This window comes from Eschrichtius robustus, chromosome 8 (assembly GCF_028021215.1).
Source record: "Eschrichtius robustus isolate mEscRob2 chromosome 8, mEscRob2.pri, whole genome shotgun sequence".
Lineage (NCBI taxonomy): Eukaryota > Metazoa > Chordata > Mammalia > Artiodactyla > Eschrichtiidae > Eschrichtius > Eschrichtius robustus.
Window position 1 is genome coordinate 21,149,930 of NC_090831.1, and position 25,242 is coordinate 21,175,171.

A 25,242-nucleotide genomic window follows, 5' to 3' on the forward strand; every position below is an offset into this window, starting at 1 on the left:
TATTCCAGAAGAAAGATATTATTTTAAAAAATATGAATCTAGGGAAAATCAGGGTTTTGATATACATAATCAAATTTTTTATAGCACTTCAGCTTCTAAGAGACCTCTATATGTATTATGGAAATTAGGAAGAACAGGGTTTTGGGATGTAGGTTAGAATGTATTTACAAAATCCAAGTGACTGATGAGACTACCTAAGAAGCTAATCAATTATATTATCTAAACTAGAATTAAAGGACCATAATTACACATATTCTTCTTAAAGGAATCATGGAGATGACACAATCTATTTTCCTGAAATCAGATAGTATAATACCTGAATCATCTCTAGTCTCGTAATATTCCAATTTGATACTATTATATGGCCTTTTCTCTATATCCATTCCAATATCTTGAAGCCTCTGCTAATCTAACAAATTTCCCTCTCAGGTACCTAAATCACTTTTTGTTTCTTTGTAATTGTTTTGCTTCTACTGATCTCAATTTCTCAAAATCCAAGTTACTCAATTGACTTTAATTAGGGTGTCATGATTTGCAGAGCTGCCTTCAACTTTCTCCAGCAGATCTTTTAATCTAAGGAAAACACAAAGCAATCAATCAAGAAATTTCAAATAAACATTACCCACTTGTCATCTTTGGGATTAAGGCATCAAACCCCAAATTTCTCCAGAATCATAACAACAATGGTCTTTAGACTCTACAGCAGGGTCGCCAAATTAGAGCCCCCCTCTTGTTTTTCTTAATAAAGTATTATTGGAACACAGACACAACTATTTGTTCGTATATTGTCAATGGCTGCTTTCATGTTAAAGTGAGAGAGGTGCCTAGTACAGATAGACCGTGTGGCTCACAAACTTAAAAAATTTTACTATCTGGCCTTTAATAGATAAAGTCTGCTGCTCCTAGAGCAAAACATTTTGTTTTGAGCTTTTTTTTCCCCCAAAAAACAAAATGTAAAATTTAATTCTATTTAAGACAAAGAGATTTACGAATGAAACCAGCCCTTTTTTCTAAGGCTTCAGTAATGTACACAGATAGGTATACAATTCTTGCTTATAGAAATGAAAAAAGTTGTTGTCTTAAGGTAGTTCAAGCTTTTCATTGACCCTGATTGCTTACTATTTTCTAGGGGTAATAGAGTTGCTTCCATCCAATTTACTAAAGTGAGAAATAGCACATCACCAAGTAGGTAACTAGGACTCTGCTGACTTGCTTAAAGATTATGTCAACTTTCTGTTTGTTTAACCTCTTAAGCAGTATGCTATTATTAAACAAAAAATTTAGCAATGTTTTTTGACTTATGAAAGTGCTCGAGTGGGTTCCTGAAAAATTGTATGGCATCTCCTGATCCAGCTTTCAGTAGAAATGGGATGTATTCCCACAAATCAGTGACTTAGGTCCAGATATATTCAAAGGAAGAAACCTGTCACAGGATCTAAACAGCTTTGATTTCTATATAAATTTTGGATGATTTCTGCTGTGCTCCTCTCTCACTTTCTCTCCCATTCTCTTTCCCTCCCTTCTTTTTCTGAATTAATGCTCTATATGAAAATATACACAATATTTTGAAATGACAGTACAATGTTTTACTGTTTTTTATTCATTTAATAAAATGTCAGGAATATCTTTCTATATTGCATACTATAGAGCTAGGTTATTGTATTGTTAAAGACTGAGTAATATTCACTTTATGAATGTACCATACTATAATTATTCTCTTACTGGGAACAACTTAAAACGTACACTCTCTTTTGCTATCATAAACAAAGAGATAAATGCCCTCATGCATATATCTTTATATCCTTACCAGATTATTTCCTTGAGATAAAGTTCTAAAAGAGGAAGTGCTAGAGCAAAGCAAATGTAGATAACTTCCAATTTTGTTATATGTTTCCAAACTGACCTACAAAATGGTTGATCAATTCATACTTGAACTAACAACTGATAGGAATCTCTGTTTCACCATAACTTTCTCAACAATGGACATTATCAATGTTTTAAATCATGACTGTTTATATTTAGGTGTTTTGGATTAGCAGTAAGGTGGAACAACATTGTACATGTATATGGACTATTTCTCCTGTGAACTGCTTGTTCATGTTTATCCATGTTCCCATCCCACTGATTGCTCCTTTTCTTCTCATTTGTTGTATGTACATATGGATGGAGATTTTATATATATGTATCAGATATCTTTCTAGTTTGTTACCTGTCTTTTATTCTGGTTTATATTTTATTCGTACAGAAAAAAAAAATCAATCAACTCAGAATTATACATCTAATGATAATATCCTTCCAAAAAGAAGGCAAAATGAAGACATTTTTGATGAGAGAAAACTAAGAGAATTTATTGCCAGCAGACTTGGACTGACTATAAGAAATGCTAAGGAAATGATACCACCTGTAAAATCATATTTTCAGGAAGAAATAAAGAGCACTGGAAATGGTAAATATCTAGATAAATATAAAATATTACTTTCCTCTCTTTTAAGTTCTTTAAAATACATATAACAATATAAAGCAAAAGTCATACCAATGAATCAATATTAAGGGATCTATATGTAGATATAAGATAGCCTATACTATAAAGAACAAGAACAGGTAAATGGATCTATCTGGTTGCAAGTCTTGTGCATTTTATATGAAGTGGCATAATATTATTTCTAAATAGACTGAGAAAAGTTAAATTCTTATATTGAAATCACTGGAAACTCCAATAAAAAATGCAAAAAGGTATAGCTAAAAAGTCAAAAGGAAAATTAAAATGGAATTCTGAAAAATATCCAATTAATGCAAAAGAAGTCAAAAAAAGGGAGGAAGAAAGAAACAAAAATAGAAGGGACAAAATAAAATAAATAACAAAATGGTAGACCAATACCCAACCATAACAATAATCAATATTAAATGTTAATGGACTACACACTCCAATTAAAAGGCAGAGAATTCTAGGGACTTCCCTGGTGGCACAGTGGTTAAGAATCCACCTGCCAACGCAGGGGACACGAGTTCGACCCCTGGTCTGGGAACATCCCACATGCTGCAGAGCAACTAAGCCTGTGTGCCGCAACTACTGAGCCTGCACTCTAGAGCCCACGAGCCACAACTACTGAGCCCGCGCACCACAACTACTGAAGCCCGCGTGCCTAGAGCCCGTGCTCCGCAACAAGAGAAGCCACCACAATGAGAAGCCTGTGCACTGCATCGAAGAGTAGCCCCAGCTCACCGCAACTGGAGAAAGCCCGCACACAGCAATGAAGACCCAACGCAGCCAAAAATAAATTAATTTAAAAAAATTTTAAAAAAAGACAGAATCCTAAAAATGAATTTAAAAAAAGCAAGTTCCAACCATATGCTATCTATAAAAGATGCTTTTTAAGCATAAAGACCAATTGAGAGTCAATGGACAGAAAAAGATACACCACGCTAACATGTAGCATAAGAGGACCAGAGTGCCTTTATTATTATTAACATTAAGCATAAGAAGGGAAGAGTGTCTTTATTACGATTAGATGAAGTACATTCAAGACAGCGAATATTACCTAAGATAAAGAAAGACATTTTATAATGACAAAAGGTTTAATTCATCAGGAAGACATAACAATCATGAATACGTATGTACCTAAATAACAGAGATTCAAAAGCCAAACATAAAGCTGACAGAATTAGTTGAAAACTTTAACCCCTTCTCTCAGCAACTGATACAACAACTAGAACAACAACAAAAAAATCATTGCATTACACATCATTTTAAGGGCATGTAGCACTAGGCTAGAACCACATGCCGGATGATAAAATAAATCATAATAAATGTAAAACAACTGAAATCACACAGAGTATGTTCTCTAACCAGAATGAGATTTAATTGGAAATTAATAAAAACAAGAGATCTAGAAAAATCTTAAATATATGAAAATTAAACAAGAGACTTATATAGTCCAAAGATGAAATCACAAGCAAAATTTAAAATCTTTTAAAATGAATAATAATGAAAAATGCAACATTTCAAAATTTGGGGGATACACTGCTTAAAAGAACTTATCATTTAAAAACTAATATTAACAAAGTCTAAAATCAATGACCTAACATTTTACCTGAAGAAGCTAGAGAAGAGCAAAGGAAATTCAAGGTAAATAAAAGGAAGAACAAAATAAAGAGCAAAAATCAATAAATTAGAAAACAAACAACAGAGAAATTAACAAAGTGAAAAGTTGGTTCTTTGAAAAGATCAACAAAATTGATAAAATCTAGCCTCATTAATCAGGAAAAAGAGAATTATAAATATCAATATCAGGAATGAAACAGGGGGTATCAGTATAGATCCTATAGGCATAAAAATGAGTATAAGGGAATACTATGAACATTATGTGAACAAATTTGACAATTTAATGAAATAGACAAACTCCTTCAAAATACCACTTACCAAAATGTAATACCAGATAAAAGAGAAATAGAATAACAGAATATCTATTAACAAAATTTAATTCATTATCAAAAACATTCCTACTTGCAAGGAAGGTTTCACTGGTGAATTCTATCTAATATGTAAGGAAGAAATTATACCAATCTTACATAAATTTAGAAAAGAGAAAGGAAGGAATCTACACAACTTCATTTTATAAGGACAGCATAATCCTAATAGCAAAACCTACAGAGATTTTACAAAATAAAAAATTACAGATCAACATTCATCATAAACATGAATGCAAAAATCCTTGACAAAATATTAGCAACCCAAACCCAACAATGTATAAAAAGGATAATAAATCATGATTAGGTACGGTTTATCCCAGGAACACAAGGTTGGTTAACATGCTAAAATCAATGTAGTTGATCATATTAATAGAGTAAAAAAAAGAATAAAACACGCAATCATTTCAATAAATACAGAAAATGCATTTGACAAAATTCAACAACCATTCATGATCAAAGAAAAGAAAAAAACTTTCAGAAAACTAATAATAAAAAAGAATTTCCTCAGTCCGGTAAAGAACATCTAGAAAAAGCCTGTATAGTTAACATCATACCTAAAAGGTAAAACAATGAATGCATTCCCTCTAATATTGTATACTAGGATTGGGAACAAGAGTAAGGAATCCTACTTTCACCACTACTATTCAATATCGTACTGAAGAACCTAGCTAGCCTAATAAGGCAAAAGAAAAAAAAAAGGAATACAGATTGGAAAGAAAGAGGTAAAACTGTATTAATTTGCAAATGGAGTGACTGCCTACATAGAAAAGAATTCTGGAGTCTAAAAAATACACTATTAGAACAAATAAATAAATTTAGCAAGGTCACAAGATACATGGTACATGTATAAAAATCAGTTGTATTTTTTATATACCAGCAGCAGACCATTAGAAAATGAAATTTTCTAAAATTCCATTTATAATAGGGTCAAAAACACAAATAAATTTAACAAAAGATGTGTCAGACCTCTACACTGGAAACTACAAAACAAGATGACAGAAATTAAAGATATATATAAATGAAGAATTACACTATGTTCAAGAATTGAAAGACTCAATTTTTGTGAGTATCTCCTCTCCCCAAACTGATTCAGTACAATCCCAAATATAATTGCAACTGGATTTTTGGTAAAAAATTGACTAGCTAATCTTAAATTTTATATAGAAAATCAAATTCAAAACACTTTTAAAGAAGAACAGGGACTTCCCTGGTGACACAGTGGTTAAGAATCTGTCTGCCAATGCAGGGCACAGGGGTTCAATCCCTGGTCCGGGAAGATCCCTCATGCCATGGAGCAACTAAGCCCGTGCATCACAACTAATGAGACTGTGCTCTAGAGCCCACAAGCCACAACTACTGAAGCCCGCACACCTAGAGCCTGTGATCCACAGCAAGAGAAGCCACTGCAATAAGAAGCCCATGCACTGTAAGGAAGAGTAGCCCCCACTCGTCGCAACTAGAGGAAGCCCGTATGCAGCAACGAAGACCCAGCGTAGCCAAAAGTAAATAAATAAAATAAATAAATTTTAAAAAAGAAGAAGAACAAATTTGGAAAACTACCTATTTCAGGGACTTATTATTTTTTTTAATTGTATTGAAGTATAGTTGATTTACAATGTTGTGTTAATTTCTGCTGTAAAGTGACTCAGTTATACATATATATATATATTTTTTCATATTCTTTTCCATTATGGCTTATCACAGGTTATTGAATATAGTTCTCTGTACTATACAGTAGGACCTTGTTGTTTATCCATCCTATATATACTAGTTTGCATCTGCTAATCCCAAAGAGACTTACTGTTATAAAGCTACAATAATCAAGACAGTGTGGTACTAGCCTAAGAACTGACAAATAGATCAATGAAACAGGAGAGACAGAACAGAAATAGATCCATACTTATACAGTCATTTGATTTCAGACAAAGATGTGGAAGTAATCCATTGGAGAAAGGAAGTTTTTTCAACAAATGGTGATGTAAAACTAGGCATCCGTATGGGAAAAAATGAATATTGATTCCTAACTCACAACAAATACGAAAATTAGAGGTGGATCAAAGGTAAAAGCAACAATTTTAAAGCTGTTAAAAGAAACAAAGGAGAACAGCTTCATGATTGAAGGCAGACAAAGATTTCTAAGGACACAAAAAGCAATAACCATAAAAATAACTGGTAAATTAGACTTCATCAAAATGGAAATCTTCTTCTCATCGAAATACACTGTTAAGAAAATAATCAGGCAAGCCACAGACTGAGAGAAAATACAGAAAAACAATATCTGGCAAAGGACTTGTTCCTAGGATATATAAAGAACTCCTACAATTCAATAATAAAAAGAAATAACCCAATGGAAAAAATAAATGGGTAAAAGATCTGAACAAAACTTCACAAAAGATACACTAATGACCAATATGCACATGAAAAAGTGCTGAAGGATGGACCTAGAGATTATCATACTAAGTGAAGTAAGTCAGTGTTGGGAAAACTAGTAAAATAGTCTTCTTCAGGCTTCAGAGGCAGAAGCAGACCTCTGATCGACATGTGACCTTACTGGACTGCATGCCTGCTTGCACACCTAACAACTGCTGCTAGCAAGTCAAGCAGCACTTACGATAAGAAAGGGAATGGGTCTTGGAATTTCTTGAGCCCTGGGGACCTGGCCAGTCCTCTGGGGTCTGGAAAATCTTGTGACTCACATGATGAAATTAACAGCATTGTTACAACTGAACCAGAGCTGCATTTTTTTTTTTTAACATCTTTATTGAAGTATAATTGCCTTACAATGGTGTGTTAGCTTCTGCTTTATAACAAAGTGAATCAGTTATACATATACAATATGTTCCCATTTCTCTTCCCTCTTGCATCTCCCTCCCTGCATTTTTGAGCACAAACTGATAATAGTTTGCGGCCTTTAATTATAAACAGAAGCCCCCAGAACTCTAATCTGAAGTCTCACCTGTGGGGTGGACGTACCCAGGATGTACCCAGGACCCTTCCCAACTGGGGCTCCAGATTGCTGTTACTTGGAACTTCCCAGCTGCTGTTTGGATATGGAAGTAGGTGTTGGCCCAATTCGGTGATGTAAATACCCTGTAACATTTTCCTAATATTCTTATTCTTCTCCTTCTAATGATTTTATATTAAAATTAAGTTAAATCACCTCTCATTAAAGAACTGATTAAAACTGTTTATTTGTGTGAGACGAGTGGTTATTTTGGCAGCGAATCCAATGAACCTTAAAACCGAAAGCAGGCTTTCGGCAAAACAGTCAGAGAAAGACAAATAACATATGATGTCACTTTTATGTAGAAACTAAAATATGATACAAATGAACTTATTTACAAAGCAGACTCACAGACTTAAGATTACCAAGGGGGAAACGGGGGGGAGAGATAAATTAGGAGTTTGGAATGAGCAGATACAAACTACTATACATAAAATAGATAAACTGTATAGCACAGGGAACTGTATTCACTATCTTGTAATAACCTCTAATGAAAAAAGAATATGAAAAAATATATATGTATAATTGAATCACTTTGCTGTACACCAGAAACACAACATTGTAAATCAACTATACTTCAAAAAAAAAAAGTGCTGAACACCATTAGCCATTAGGGAAATGTAAATTAATACCAGAGATATATGACTATCCACATGCCAGAATGGGTAAAAACAAAAAGACTGACAAAAATATATGTTGGTAAGGATATGGAGCAACTAGAATTCTCATACACTGTAGAAGAAAATGTAAAATGGAACGCTGGGAAAAGTCTGGTAGTCCATCACAAAACTAAACATAAACATACCTACTCAAACCAGCAATTCTCTTTTTTAAAAATTATTTTACTTGGTATTTTAGAATTTAATCCATATTTTATTGTCACCCCCTCACCTGCCCCCTTCATTTATTTATTTGGCCACACCGCGTGGCTTGCAGGATCTTAGTTCCCCGAACAGGGATTGAACCCAGGCCCTCAACAGTGAAAGCGTGGAGTCCTAACCACTGGACCACCAGGGAATTCCCTCAAACCAGCAATTCTATTCCTAGGTATTAAGAAGGAAAAAAAAAATACATATTTATATATGTGTGTATGTGTGATATATACACACATATATATTATATAGACACATATAAATAAATGTATATACATACATATATGTACATATATAATACATATATACATACATATAAAATAAATATATACACATACACACAACACGGTACTGAACTGCGCAGGTCCACTTATACATGATTTCTTTCACTAAATACATACTACAGTACTACACAATCTAAGGTGGGCTGAATCCGTAGATGGAGAATCACAGATGCAGAGGGCCAACTGCAAAGTTAGACGTGGATTTTTGACTGCAGGGAGGGTTGAAACAACTCCTGCACTGTTCAAGGGTCAATTTTATACATATATATATATATATAAAATCTCCATATCCACAAAATAACTTGTCTAAGAATGTTCATAGCAGCTTTATTTACAATTGCCAAAAACTAGAAACAGCTCAGGTAGCCATCAACAGGAGAATGGATAAACAAACTAAGCTTTCTAGTCACCTGCTTCCACATTGGCACCCCTCTGATACAACAACTAGATTGTTCTCTTTAAATACAAATTGTATATCTCCCCTGCTACCACCCTGTTGTAGGTGGAATAAAGTCCCAACTCTTACCACATCTACAAGGCCCTGTGATCTAGCCCTCACTTACCTCACCTCACACCACTTTCTCCACAAGTCTCCCTTCTATATCTCAAAAATTATAAACTCATTCCATTTTAAGGGCTTGCACTGGCTGTCCTCTATCTGAGCAGCTGTGCATCCAGAATTTTACATGCCTCTTTCCCATTACTCTGGGCTTAATTCAAATATCTCTTCTCCAGGCCCTCCCCGATTGCTAAACAAAGTAGCTTTCTTTTCCCCTCTCTCTATCCCATTACCCTCTCTTATTTATTCATTGTACTATGTGAAAGTATCTTCTGTTATTTACATACCTACTGTTTTTTTTCTCAGCCCGAAGGTGAGCATAAAGACATCTTGTTGACCAACATATTCCTCAGTACCTAAACGAGTTCCTATTATAAAGCAGGCACTTGGTAAATATATGTAGACTAGTTATTGCCATATTCAGGGTTGTTTTCAAGTACTAACACAATCTTAAGACCAATATAAACAGTGACATAGTTTATACTTTCTTCCAAAGCCTTAATTGAGATATTCAAAGAATTAAAGGAATTTAAGAAATGAACACTTCCCTTATCATTAAGGTTAAACATTGAATGACTACCACACATTGGGCTGTGCTTTACATTATTTGATTTCTCAAAAACCTTGGGCTATATGGGTGGTAGCCATGTATAAAAATGCAAATTCAGAGAGATTTAGTAATTTTTTCAAAGCCACACAGCTAACATGGGGTAGGACCAAAATTCAGTCTTCTAAAGTCCATGCTTTTCCACACTATCACAGATCATGATAACTTAATAAATGCATACTTTTTCTCTTATTTTGAAAGATTCTTCCAAAATAGGACTCAAAATTTATCAATGATGTTTACAAAATTAGAAATTCAACCTTTATTTACCTTCACTTATTTGGGATTTTTAAGAACAACCTAAAGCCACAGATGCCATTTATGTTTCACTGAAGAAAATTATAAGGGCTCATTAAATACTTCTATAATTGTGGTCAGTTATATTTCTTAACACTGAGCTCAGGTAATTTTCTCTGCATGAACAGAGATTTATTTAAGAAAAATAAAACACTTTGCCTTAAAATTTCTCTAATACTTAATAGTGGGAAAAGGGGAAAGTTTATAGGGGAAATTAACAAGAATTCATAATGTTAATCAATTATACAGAGTGCAAAACCATCTTCAAAGATGTAAATTACTGTTCAGTTCATCCTTGCTATTACTATTCTTTTTCAGAATTAGGTTATGGATCAGGTTATGGATAAATAACCCATTTATTTCCAGTTTTAGAGAGAATGGTTTTCCCTTTACGTTCCCACAATTCCATCCAACAATAATACTAGCATTATCGTATTATATTATATTATAAGTAATCCTCAAATTCACATCTGCCTAAAGGGCCTGCTAGTGGGTAATGATACTTCTTATGCCTCCCGATTTGGAATATTCCCCTTCTTTTCCCTCCTTCCCTACTGCTACAAACTCCACCCATGTCTAGGACTTTCTCTCCTCAGCTAGCTCAGCTTCTCACTAGTGTACCTTTCTTTCACCCTAGAAACTTCCCTTACTATCCCCAGATGTACCCTCTGATGAAATGGCCTGAAGAGTCAGCAGTGAATTTTGATTTCTCACTGGAGAACAGGTAAATCCTGTCATGTTCTAGTTAAAATGATTTATAATCATCACTTAGGAAGACTTTATCTTCTATTTACCCCTCACTGAACATAAAAGTTATAATGTCTAGAAAACTTAAAAAAGGATGTGCACTCTAAGTCAGAGAATCCAGAAGGAGTGAGAGTGAAAAGGATTGTTGGGTATATTCACTATTTCAATCAGCACAAAAAGAAAATGTCAAATGTCAAAAAGGACAAAACCAGGAGGCCTGGGCATTCACACTGGCAATAAGCCACAGCTGCTCAATAAAGAGGGAGCTTCCCATCCCCAAATTCCCACCCTCTAAGACCTAAAAAACAACCAACACTCTTAGAGTTCACAGTGTTCCTTCACCCAACAGGCAAGCAGGTGCTATCTGGGTTAGAGAAAAGCTCTGTCTAAACTATATGGAAGGGACTTCCCTGGTGGTGCAGTGGTTAAGAATCCACCTGCCAATGCAGGGGACACGGGCCAGGGGACACGGGCTCGAGCCCTCGTCCGGGAAGATCCCACATGCCGCGGAGCAACTGAGCCCTTGAGCCACAACTACTGCGCCTGCACTCTAGAGCCCGTGAGCCACAACTACTGAAGCCCACGCGCCTAGAGCCCGTGCTCCGCAACAAGAGAAGCCACCGCAATGAGAAGCCCGCGCACCGCAACGAAGAGTAGCCCCCGCTCGCCGCAACCAGAGAAAGCCCACGCGCAGCAAGGAAGACCCAACGCAGCCAAAAACAAACAAACAATCTGGAAATCTGAACTTTTGCTCCCACAGGCACAGCATCACATGTGGTGATTAGGTCTAAAGTACCATTAGGCACTATTAGTTCTGGCCTAGGATTAGAACAATTACAATAATTTAAATGGCTATTATTTATTGAGTATTTAAGCATATGTCAGACACTGTGCTAAAGTACTTTATATACCTCATTTAATCCTTACAAGAACCCCATACGATGGTACTTACTGTTATTTCTATTTTTTTCAGATGTGGAAGCTGAGGTACAGAGAAGTTAGGTAATTTGCCCATGTATACAAAGTGGTGAAATCAGAATTCTAACAGTATTCTGATTGATACCAAACCTATAATTATACAGTATTCATAGGATGATGAACCAATGAACTTCCAGAAATAATTTCACATATTCCTATATTGGGTCTGCCTATATTTGACTAGGCAGAATCCTAATAAGTATATCAGGATCCTATTAGGTTCATCAGCTAAACTGTAGAATTTATTTAGTCTAATTAAATATCACAAATATAGCTATTTTAAAAAGCACGCAAAATTTACCAACCGCTTAGCACATACCTACTGTGATGTTACCCATCTTGCTTTGTAATGTTATATTACCTGCAAAAGAGAAAAAGACAACTTTATACATTAGGGATAATCTAAAAAGGAACTGTGTTAATGGTATCCTAAAACATGGTTAGATATCCACAACATTATTTAATAACATTGTTATTGTTGTTGGCAATTTTTCTCAGATCACAAACCTAGTGAGAGATTCAGTTGCAACCCGAAAATAAACAGATTTAGGCAACTATACAAACTGTCTTCCTCCACCCCACCTTAATCTTTTATAGCATAACTAAAAAACAAACCCCCATACTTTCCGGGAAACATGGAAGAAAAATAATGATTCTTCTAAAACCCAAAAATGAAAAAATTACTTAAATGTGCTCAATACTCATTTTCAATCTAAACATCACAATATTTATCAGACCACACAAAGCCAAGTTTTGAACCAAATAACACTAAAATAATCCATGGAAAAAAGTAATTACTATTATTTTTCAAGCCAGTTTGGCATGTCTATCTGTTAGATTAAAGTGGTTTCTGTGCCAAGAATTTAAAAGTTTGGGGGAGGAATAATGAAAACACTGAAATATGACCAACAAAGAAAAAAAATCTTCAAATATTTCCACCTTTCAATGAAAATATATTTTCCAGAATACGTATAGGATATTACAACCATTCTTCCCAGCCCTTCCTCCAATACCAAAAACAGTAGGATTTTTCTTCATATGTGTTTGCATGTATAATTACTCCTAGAGTCATACTACCTATATTTACTGCACTGAAAGTGTAGGCAATATTATCTCTTCTACCATAATTCCAAAACTACAGTATAAAGTAAAGGAATAACTTTTATCTCAGAATTAATCTAGAGTAAGTGAAATCATTTACTTCATTTCATGCATCTTGTAAATACTGACATGTATCAGTACCTGGGAAAAAGAAAAAAAAAAAAAGGCACTTGATTCATTTGTCCAAAGTCAAATGTCCTCTAAAAGTTTTACATTCCATCATACTTCATGTGAATATATGAATAAAATTGGGCTTGTGTGAAGTTAAGCTTATAAAATTATTTTCAAGTTTCAGTAAGTTACAAGGTTGTGAAGATCCTCCTGTTAAATGGTTAAGTAAATAAATATTATTTCATTGGTGTGCTCTAGATACTCTTCCAATTTTCAAACCCAGTAAATGCAGATTCACACGCAAGTAGTAGCCAAAGATCTTACAGCTTCTAAGATGGCTTCCAATGATCCCTGCCTCCCGGTATTCATGCCCTTGTATAATCTCCTCCACTCATGTGTAGGAGATTTGCTTTGCTTTTACCAAAGAGAATACTAAGGGCAAAAGTGATGGGATGTCACTTCCAAGACTAGGTAACAAAAAGATTCTGGCTTCTGTCTTGCCAGCTCTCTTTTGCTCTGATGGAAGCCAGCTTGCCATGATGTCAACTGCCCTATGAAAAAGACCCAAGAGCAAGGACCTGAAAGAGGCCCCAAGCCAACAGAATCTAAATTGAATCCTGCCAACAACCACATGAGTGAACCAGGAAGCAGATTCTCTCTTGGCTGAACCTTCAAATAAGCCCATGGCCCCAGCTGATACCTTGATTACAACTTCGAGAGAGATCTAGAGGCAGAGGACCCAGTTAAGCGACACCCAGATTCCTGACCCATTCAAAGTGTAAGAAAATAAATGTTTGTTGTTTTCAGCTGCTAAATTTGTTACACAGGAAGAGGTAACTAGAAAAGATTTTGAAAGCTGGAAGTGAGGTGATGCCATAATAACTAACTAAAAATACTGGAATAGCTTTGGAACTTGGCAGTAGGCATAGGTTGGAAGGATTTTTAGGAGCATGGTAGAGAAAGCCTAAATTGCTTGAACAGTGTGTTAGTAGAAAGCTGGACTTTGCGTCTGCTTCCCATGAAGGCTCAAAAGGAAGAGAAGAAAATGTTTTTGGAAACTGGAGGAAGGCAGATCCCTGTTAAGTAGTATTGGAAACTCTGCAACACTGTCACTATCAGTAACGTGGAAAGTAGGAAATGTGCCTAATGAACTGAATGATCTAGCCACGGAGACTGCCAAGCAGAGTCAAAGTGTGGTAGGTGCTGCCTATTTTTCCTTGACGTTTAAGTAAAATACAAGAGAAGAAAGATAAGCTAAACTAAAGAAAGGACTGTTAAACAACAGAAAGACCAGGACATGAATGATTTTGAAAAGTCTCAGCTTCTCAAGATGGCAAAAGATGCTAAAGGTAAGAATGGCTTCTATACAAAGTTTGAATCCAGGGCATGGCCAGAACACGGCCTAAAAATAAAACTGGTGGATTGACTGTAAAATCTTTTGTTAAGACTCCAGAAAGCTCAAGGGTGATACCTCACAGTATTAATCAGTTATACAAAAAGTCCGTTAAACAGATTATGGGTATCTCACAGATCCTCTCAGTCAAACAACAGGTCCTCTAGAAAGCTTGAGAGCGTTGTATCTTAATATCTCTGCAGAAGTCCATATTTTGAAGAGATTCTTGGCTGTGGCTTTTATCTAATGGAATAAACCCCAATCTGATTCACAGGAGGCTGACAAAATTTTTGAGAGAAGTGTATCAGCAAACACATTGCTAACTTCGACTGAAAGGGACAGTGACAGTACAAAGTGAAATGAGACCATTCAACCCCCAAAATTCTGCTGGCAGGAAGCAGACTGAGAAAACTCCTCAGCTGCAAACACATGCTACATTTCATGAAAAAGGGAGGATGACTCAGAGGGCAAAGCCTGGAACCCTAAAGAATTATCGCAAAGCCTTGAGATCTAATCAAGTAACCTCCAACGTTTGCCCACCTGAATTTCAAAATCATTATGGACCAATGACTCCTTTGTGCCCCTTATTTTCTCCTCTTTGGACAGGAAAGTCTATGGAAATTATCCTACGCATATCCCATCCTTGTATTCTGAGTGTGTAGGTGGCGTATGTGGGTTGAGGGGGCTAAAGAACTTGTCTCTTTAGTTCACAGGTCTTCAGATTCAGAAGAAGAATAGTTGAGTTATACTTAAGCAACTATACCCAAGGAGGCTCATCTACATCTGGATCTGATTTTGAGGTAGAGATTCTGGACTCTGAGGAGATATGTAAGGGGATGAGACTTTGGGAACCTTGAAAGGAAGGGAAGTGTGTTTTGCACGTGGGAAGGACCCGAATCACTTGCAGGGGTTGCAGAGAACAGACTGGCCATCCAAAATCTTATATAGGCTATCTGGGGAGATGCACACATGAGAAGTTAAAAATTAGAATTTATTAATAATTATAAGTGAATGTTGTAACGGAACAATATGAATTAGTTGCCACAGCCATTCAGAGGAAACAGACTAAAATGACCTGGCATGAACAGGGAGAATAGTGATATTGGAGATATCACCAGAGTTGAAGTTTGAAAGGTGGGTAAAATTTGATGTTTGAAGGGAAAGGATTTTGTGGAAAAAATAATGAAGTAAGCAAAGGTAAAAAGGCATAACTATACATGCTATTATTTAAATCATGCTCATCAGTTAGGCTGGAGCAATTAGGCGAGTCTATGAGGACAGGGATTAAGTCTTTCTTATTTAGTGTTATAGTTGAAGAGCTTAGTATATTGCCCAATACATAGTAAATACTATTATTTTTTGAACAAATGTTCAAAATTAGTTTGGAAAAATAGGTAAAAATAAATCTGTAGAAGAACCATAGAGTGCTTAGTCTATTGACTTTATCCTATACTGAAGGAGTCAGTGAAGAATTTCAAGATAGGCAACAATACAAGAAAAACATCTTGTATTCCTTCCTAATCTTTAGGAAAATTAAGCTAGTGTGAGACACTCAGAATTCTCTTTACTGTTTTCACCTTATGAATACTTCAAAAATAAGGTAAAGCAGACCCCTGATATTTGTGATTTTAACTATTAGTAAAGAACTATGACATAGTTCTACAGTCAGTCATTCAGCTAGTAGTAAGTTCAGTCACCCACTCAGCAAGACAAAATTTTGGAGCTTTATTACCTTATACTAGTCTTCAGTGAATGCAGTAAAAATTTACTTTTTTAAATGAAAATAGAAAATGTGGTCTTTCTCAAAAAGTTAATCTTTAGAGCTTGTGATGAAAGTGAAGTGATCAAGAAAACAATGGTTTTAGAGCCATAAAATAGAAGTCTTAGATCCATTAAAAAATGAGGACTAGTTCACATTATAGCAGAATCTGTACAGTCTCAAACTACATCTCTCTTGAATGTTAGAGTTCTGTAAGGTAAAAGCATAACAGAACAACAAAAGTATGGAACTAATTTTAAATATAAAGAATATATCAAAATATTTTTATCAACGCTAAAGGATTTTTAAAGCAATAAACAAAAAAAAATTCTCCACTTTTATCAAAATATTTAGAAAACCTCTACCCTAAACAGAAATATTCCAAAGTCATTAAAATATACAGCATGAAACTCTTATCTCAAATACTTTGTGGAATAAGGTAGAATATTGTAAAGTACACAAATCAACCAAATGGGCATTACTAACACAATTTTCTATATTTTGGTTTCACCTATTTCATCTCCAACCACCGAAAATAAACAAATCAACTATTTGAGAGGAGTAGATCTTTGTAAAAGCCTTCCTTCCAATAAAGCAGATGCCATATGGTCTGTAATAATTATGTGTGCTTACTCCTCTTTCAAGTTATGAAACTTTTCCACAAACCCCAATTTTTGAGAAAATAAATACTTCTCCTTAACTAGCAACTCTTCATTCTAGTGTGGTCAGAGGAAAAATAAGCTATCGATTTAAAGATAAACATTAGTTTATTTTTCTTCACTAAAATAAATGTAATTATGATAAAAACAGCACATACACTTTCATAATCCAAACAGAGAAATCAAATATCCTTAAAAGTTAAATCCTTTTTGTGCTTCTGTTTTAGGGGGAGGGCTGCGGGAGCAGGAAGAGAGAGATTTTTTATTTGCAAGCCACAGGGCTAAATGCTAAGAATATAGAGGTAAATAAAACATGACCTTTGCTCTTTAATAAGGCAAGAATTTATGGGTCAATGCAAGGCCAGAGATGGGGGAAGGCTGCTTTAGCTGAGTACTAAAAGATTACTAAAAGTCAATGAGATAAAGAAAGCTGGGAAAATCATTTTAGGAAGACTATAATTGATCAGTATGATCAAGGGCTCTGATCAAAAACTCAGAAGTAAAGAACAAACAAGAATATATACAGGAAGAAGTAAGAGACTGTGTAATTCTAGAAGACAAAGCATAAGGTCAGAAAAAGGAAATAGTAAGTTAGCTAAGTCACTGAGGCAGTAGGAAAGGGTTTGGGTAAGAGAATGCCATGTTCAATGTGCCTTTCTAATAACCAACCATAGCTATAGTGAAGAGGATGAATTTGAAGAAGGCAAGACTGGAAGCAAACTTACTGTTAGAGTTGAGGCAAGAGATGACAAGAATCTGAATTAGAATAGAAGTTTCGGGACTTCCCTGGTGGCACAGTGGTTAAGAATCCGCCTGCCAATGCAGGGAACACAGGTTCGATCTCTGGTCCGGGAAGATCCCACATGCCGTGGAGCAACTAAGCCCATGCGCCACAACTACTGAGCCTGCGCTCTAGAGCCCATGAGCCACAACTACTGAGCCCACATGCTGCAACTACTGAAGCCCATGTGCCTAGAGACCGTGCTCTGCAACAAGAGAAGCCACAGCAATAAGAAGCCCACGCACCACAATGAAGTGTAGCCCCTACTCGCCGCAACTAGAGAAAGCCCGCGCACAGCAACGAAGACCCAACGCAGCCAAAAATAATCAATAAATAAATTAAAAAAAAAAAAAAAAGAACAGTAGAAGTTTGAAAGAAAAAACTGGGATAGATTGAAGAAATATTTAGACGATAAAACGCACCTATACTTTGGGATTGATAGATGTGGAAGGTGACAGAGAGAGTAATTTAGGGTTACTTCTGTATTCTAGCTTGGGAAGTTAGGTACATGGTAATATTAGAATCTGCAAATGGAAATAAAGGAGGAGGATTATATAATGGATGAGGATGGGGAGGTGAGGGCTGGGAAAGTAGGAGAAAAGAAGTTAGAAATGTGAAGTCATTTGAGAAGCCTGTAAAGATCCAAATGGCTATATCTACTAAGCAGATGGATGTATAAGCTGGAAGTCAGCACTAGAGATACATATTTGAATTATCAGAATACAAGGGTAGTTGAGACTCAAAAGTGTATAAGATGCCTAAGGAAAAGAAAGAATTGAAAAAACAATGAAACAAGGATGAAATCCTGGAGAATAGCAAGGGGGTGTGGAAAGAGGAGAAACTCATAGACATTTGAGAAAGAGCAATTATAACTATAAGATGTGACACAGACTGCCAGTACCCCCTAATACTTGTGTGCCTTTCTCCTTCCTTAGAACACACTAAACTCTTTATCTCAGACTTCTGCAGTTAAAGTCATTTGAAAACATGCTGGCTAACAAATTTCTCACATGATCCTCTATGATCTCTCTTCCTTTAGTGGAAGCTTGGAAGCCACACACTGAAAATGGCGGCATCACCTTTATGGAAGGAGCCCAGTCCCTCTAAGGACCTGAGCAGAGTCCAAACACTGCATGAAATAGCAACATATTTTATCATATGTCTAAATCATGAAAAAAAAACTATGCTGTCTGCACCACAAAGGAAGCTGTAATTCCTCTCTGGTATTTCATATAAAAAAGTTTTAAGTGTCCAGATTCAACATTAACATAAATTATCCTGTGTTAAAATGACAAACAAACTTCACAATGAACTTAAGAATAAACACTAGAATTAGAACAAAGCATTTTCATGAACTTCATGAAGAGTTCCATTTAATCCAATAAAAGTTCCTTTCTTGGGGCTTCCCTGGTGGCGCAGTGGTTGAGAGTCTGCCTGCCAATGCAGGGGACACGGGTTCGGGCCCTGGTCTGGGAGGATCCCACATGCCGCGGAGCAACTGGGCCCGTGAGCCACAATTGCTGAGCCTGCGCGTCTGCAGCCTGTGCTCCGCAACAAGAGAGGCCGCGATGGTGAGAGGCCTGCGCTCCGCGATGAAGAGTGGCCCCCGCTTGCCACAGCTGGAGAAAGCCCTCGCACAGAAACGAAGACCCACCCAACACAGCCATAAATAAATAAATTAAAAACTAAAGAACTGGATTTATTAAAAAAAAAAAAAAGTTCCTTTCTTTTAAAATTTTATACTATTTCTGACTTTCTAAATTCACAAGGAAGATTTGTAAATTCACTGGAGCCTATATGTCCTTCTTAAAGCAAGTTGAGACATTTCTTTAAGAAATTTTGAGTGCTATCAAAATGATCAACTGTATTTGTATAGTTTGTATAACTTTTACTTCTGTGAAAGCTTCTAAAATCCAAAGTAATTATTTAAGAAAGAGTTTAAGCATGTACAAATTGCTAAATCTTTGGGGAACAAAGGACTTCTGAAGTACAGAAAAATGAGAAAACTAATAGTCATCAATTTATGTATTAATGTATGTTCCCGAAGAGTCTAAAATAAGACCCTAAGTTATATAGGGAATCTAAATATTTTAAATGCAGTTTTATTCATTAATCATTTATTCCAAATAATAACATAAGTTAAATATAAAACACTAAAATGACTGTCATGAGTACTCCTACATATTAACCCTAATTAGTTTAAATTATGTCATAAATAAAATCAATCCCAGCAAACCATTTCAAGGAAGCTTTTCTTTCTAAGTCAGGAGACTATATATTTATATTTTAAAAATATATTTACTAGAATACATATAAATACATGTATATCTTATATATACATGTACAGAATTCTTTTAAAATCACAAATATTCAAATAGCAGAATGTAATAAAATGTACTTTACACAGAATCTAATTTTTTGTAATTTAGAAGGAAATCAAGATAGTAAACTGTCACAAAATTTTATATCTAAACACAAACTATCCAAGTACTCATTCTCCCCCTAGGTTCTCAGTGCCAGAACATTGGGGAATATTTGTTGAGTCAATGAACAAACTAGTTTGTTTTGTATTAGAAGGCACAGATACTTAATAGATGTGATTCAACCAACATTACAAATAGTAAATATTACTAGTCAATTAGATTACTCATTTTCTTACCAAGAAAATATCGTTAGCTCTACTTAAAAATTTCATGTTGAAAACCATTTAAGATAGATTTTCCCCTTTTCTACACATAGGAGTCAATTTGCAAAGCCAGGAAAGACATATTACTCCTTTCATTTTCCCTTTCCTCATTACTGGGCATCCTCTTAAGTACTCAGCAGTATGTTGGGTATTAGTTTGCATCAGGGTATATGAGCAAAAAGAATATACAGACAAGAAATAAATTTCATGCTCTGTCTTCCTTTCATGGGAGACTTAGAAGCCACACACTGAAGATAGCAGCATCACTTTTAAAGAATGAACCGAGTCCCTGAATGGCTCCACGGAGCTAAGCTGAACCCGAACACTATATGGAACACCACATTTTCATAAGGCACAAAAATCCTGACATTGGAGTTTACAATCTAGAACCCAGCTGAAGCAGTGCATCTGTGTTGTAGTGCTGTCTGTCTAGAGGAAACATCTCTAGAGTGACCCAGGTAGCCCTAAAAGTAATGATGGAATTTGGGTTGCAATCAAGAAATTCACCATGGCTATGTGCAAACATTTGTTTGAACACTGTTTAAAAACATCTCCTAAAAAGTCAAGAAACCTGGATCGAATTCTTGCTCTTCCACTAATTAACTTATAATTGAGAGCAAACATTTAGACATTTCTAAGTTTTGTTTTCTTCATTTGTAAACAGCCAATTATCCATTAAATAAAATGGGTTGGCTCACTTAGGCACTCAATACATGTTTGCTTTCAAACAACCACCCCCAACCTATTGACACAAGGGCTCCAAACTCATATACCTATGAAATCTATGAAAAAGACAGTTATTGTCATCATATTTGTGGTACAAATGGCTTTTTACAACATCTGTATGTTGGGTTTAAAAAAAAATCTACCTTAAGAAAAAGAAGCCAAACTTGGACTTCCCTGGTGGTGCAGTGGTTAAGAATCCACCTGCCAATGCAGGGGACACGGGTTCAAGCCCTGGTCTGGGAAGATCCCACATGCCGCAGAGCAACTAAGCCCGTGTGCCACAACCACTGAGCCTGCACTCTAGAGCCCACGAGGCACAACTACTTAAGCCCTTGTGCCTAGAGCCTGTGCTCTGCAACAAGAGAAGCCACTGCAATGAGAAGCCCGCGCACAGCAACGAAAACTCAATGCAGCCAAAAATAAATAAATAAAATAATAATAATAATAAATTTACATAAAAAAAGAAAAAGAAGCCAAACTAAATAAATCCTGAACAGGCAGGTCTTAGAATGTGTATATTCTTATGAATTTGTTTTCTGTAAATCAGATGTTTAGAAGTAGCAACATATTTTCCTGTAAAAATAAGTTTTAAGATTCCCAAGCTAGTTTATTTAAATACAGCCAAAATATAGATCTAATTGGTGTTATATGACCATCACCACTTAGAACAAAGACTTCAGTGGAATATATATTCAGAGTTCCAGCTTGGGATGATCCTTGGGAGGTATCTCTCCCTACTAAAATCCCAGTAGCTAGAGCAAAGGGACTTCCTTCCACCAGTCATGACTCTAATCTTCTAACCTATTAGGATGTAGGGCTAGAACACTGCCTGTTCTTCCGTACCCATCCCACCTCCACACTCCAAACTCAAGGAACATGTGCATATAATCCCTTAGGACAAGGATGGAAATAGGGATGGCATAGGAGGGGGAGGCAAGAAACTTGGGCCTCTCTTAAGGGTAATTTAAAAAGTAGGCAGGCACAGAGTACGACTAAGAAATGCAGATGGTTTTTTCAAATCTCTCTCTTTCATATACTTACTACCACTGAAAAACCAAGCAGAGTGAGGGCCAAGGACCAGATGGAGAAAGCAGGGCTGAACAACATGGAACCTCTTCTACAATGGCAACTGGATCAAATTTTCCCTTCTCCTACTTCTCTCTGCTCTACTAGTATTACAAACAAGAAAGGTGATGCTCAATCCTTCCACTAGACCGTGAGTTCTTTAAGGATAGATATCATCTCCTGCCCAACTTCATACCCTTCGTGCCTGAAAATCTGGCACACAGTAGGTAGTCAATACATGTACTGCACGAATGAATAAATATAACGGTAGTGGGTGCTATGAGCCATCATTCAGAACCCCCTTTGTAACTGCAGGGCTTATTTTCCTACCTATTGGGAATACTGCTGGCAGACAGTCTTCAGCTCTCTGCTCTCTTAGGGAATTGCCTTATCTGAAGAGAGCCATTTTGATCCAAGATCACTGTGCTTCTGGGGCAGTTTGCATCTAAGGATTGGGGACATAAAGGTCCATCTCCCCTCACCCCAACTTGAGACAATTCTGAGGACCATCCCAGCTTCAGAGCACCCCTTTGGGGTTGTTGAGACTTACCAAGTCTAACCTCTCCTGTGGAAACTGGGCTTTGTTCCTTTGTATGGCGTTGGTCCCCACAGGCCTCCCTGGTAAGTTTGCTACACTCTAATTTCCATCTCAGAGTCTTCTTTCAAAATCCCAACCAGAGACAACAGTTCAAAAGAGGATCTAGGTCTGGCTCAGATGGAAACCACCGAAGGAAAGGTATCTGACTTCACAATAAAGGTCAGTAAATATAAAAGGTTTTACAAAGGCTAAAGAATGAACTCTTTTATTCCTAGCAATTTGTTTCCATTTCAGCCACTGTAAGTAATCAAGAGACCTAGAGTATTTTACAGAGTGAAATAAGTCAGAAAGAGAAAAACAAATGCCGTATGCTAACACATATATACAGAATCTAAAAAAAAAAAAAAAAAAAGGTTCTGAAGAACCTAGGGGCAGGATAGGAATAAAGACACAGACGTAGAGAATGGACTTGAGGACACAGGGAGGGGGAAGGGTAAGCTGGGATGAAGTGAGAGAGTGGCGTGGACTTATATATACTACCAAATGTCAAACAGATAGCTAGTGGGAAGCAGCCGCATAGCACAGGGAGATCAGCTCAGTGCTTTGTGACCACCTAAAGGGGTGGGATAGGGAGGGTGGGAGGGAGATGCAAGAGGGAGGGGATATGGGGATATATGTATATGTATAGCTGATTCACTATGTCATAAAGCAGAAACTAACACACCATTGTAAAGCAATTATACTCCAATAAAGATGTTTAAAAAAAAAAAAAGAGACCTAGAGTATTTTGAGGACTGCTTCAAAAAAAGTACATCTGTTTTACTATCATGTAAGCTACTAATGTACCAAGTTCAATTCTCAACTTACTTAAAAGAAAGCAAAAAAATTTAAACATTAATGAATTCAGTGTAAACATGGTATAAAGCACTGCAGAGAACAGAGCTGTTCTTATCGTGGGTGTTAATCAACATGTGACATGATAAGGAATTGCTTTTCCACTAAAAATTACTCAATATATTAAGTACAGTACTTTTAGTTACAATTAACAGTTAAAAATGCAATGCTTACATAAAAGTCATTGTTAAAATATGGAGTTACAAATTACCAGAACTATTCAAGGCACACCTGAGTAAACAAAACAAAACAAAACAAAACAAAAAACAACAAAACTGATGAATAACTAACAAAACTATTTGCTTTATTTTGGACTCAAATAATACCTTAACCCTACAAGAATGGTTGATGAGGTTTAACTATGAAATTGAGGTTCAAGAATTATTTCAAGCATATAAGTACTCATTTTTTCAGATTTTTTTTTAACTGTAAGACTACCTGCCAATTTGCTAAATAGCATGGTTAGCACTAGCCAGGTTTTCTAATACCACCTAATAATTCATGCTGACTACTAAAATCTGGAGGTTTTACCAAAGTGTATAGATAACTATATTCAGCTTTCCTACAGAAGTTAAATGAGTGGACTACGTACAGCAAAAGTTTGTCTATAACTCCTGGAAAATGGTCCAAAAGGCATTTAGCAGATGTGTATATACTACTTGCCAGGATAAGAGATTCTTAATTCTATGTGTACATAGTTCAGAAAACATACCTGGACTTAAATCATCTGCTATGTGGGAATTTAAGAAGCATGCTGAGTGACACTGAATACCAGCATGCCCTTTGCCATATTACTTCACCATTACATTCTCTTCTTTTCTTTCAGTAACACAAAAGTTAACTAAGTAATATTACATATCTGCAGAGACATGTTTTAAAAGTCACAAGATGATATTTAATTAAAGAAAACTGAAAATGGCAGGGCACTGGGAGGACCTGGTGCTAGTACTGATACACATAAAGCATTTCAGCCAGAATTAGTATCACTGAATTGCTATAATCGGATCCCACACAAATGTTTCATTAATTTACTTAATCCTTAGCTTTCCTATCATAACATAAAAGCTATCACTCAGAATCCATCTTTATTTTTTAACACTGCTTTTATTTCATTGTGCTTTCCTCTGAATATTCCTGCACATATTTCCTTGTTGTTTGTTGCCTTCTATAAAGAAATGCATTAAAAATCAGAATTATTATTAGCTTCATGTATAACAGCATAATATTCAATTTCTTGCCAAAATAAAATTCAGTACCTTATGAGTCACTTTATTTTGTGGGTTTTTTAAAAGATGGTTAGTCTGCAATTAATTATTTAGAGGGGCAGCTTCCTAATGGCAGATCCTCCTTCAACTACAAAGAAACACAGTCATCTCTTAAAATTTATGTTATGTGGCATATCTAAGATGTATTAGGCCTCTGTCACCTTACCATGAACACTTCCTAATGTAATATCCCCAGCAGCAGAAGACAGAAATGACGATTCTGTGTAAAGACACTTGGCTTTCAGCAAACCATCTTCAGTAGATACATTAACAGAACTTCCCTGCAGTTTATCTACAGTCACAGTCTAGTAAGAGAAAGACTCAAATCAGTTCATTATAAAATGAAGATTGGTAAAAAGCCAGAATTAGTGGGCAACTAATATGTACAGTACACGGTCAATTTATTGTCTTCAATTCCCCAGCTCTAATTACAAGATTATGAGCAA

At 35.9% G+C, this 25,242-nt stretch overlaps 1 protein-coding gene across 1 annotated transcript in view; it reads right to left on the minus strand.

The window, feature by feature from the left end:
• The window catches only part of FAM185A (family with sequence similarity 185 member A), a 66,093-nt gene that overhangs the window by 27,004 nt on the left and 13,847 nt on the right, over window positions 1-25,242 (minus strand). Inside the window, exons 4-5 of the mRNA XM_068549925.1 lie at window positions 24,963-25,101; window positions 12,138-12,179 (exon numbers count right to left, since the gene is read on the minus strand). Coding sequence (XP_068406026.1) covers window positions 12,138-12,179; window positions 24,963-25,101 — 181 coding nt within the window. The remainder of the gene's footprint in view (window positions 1-12,137; window positions 12,180-24,962; window positions 25,102-25,242) is intronic.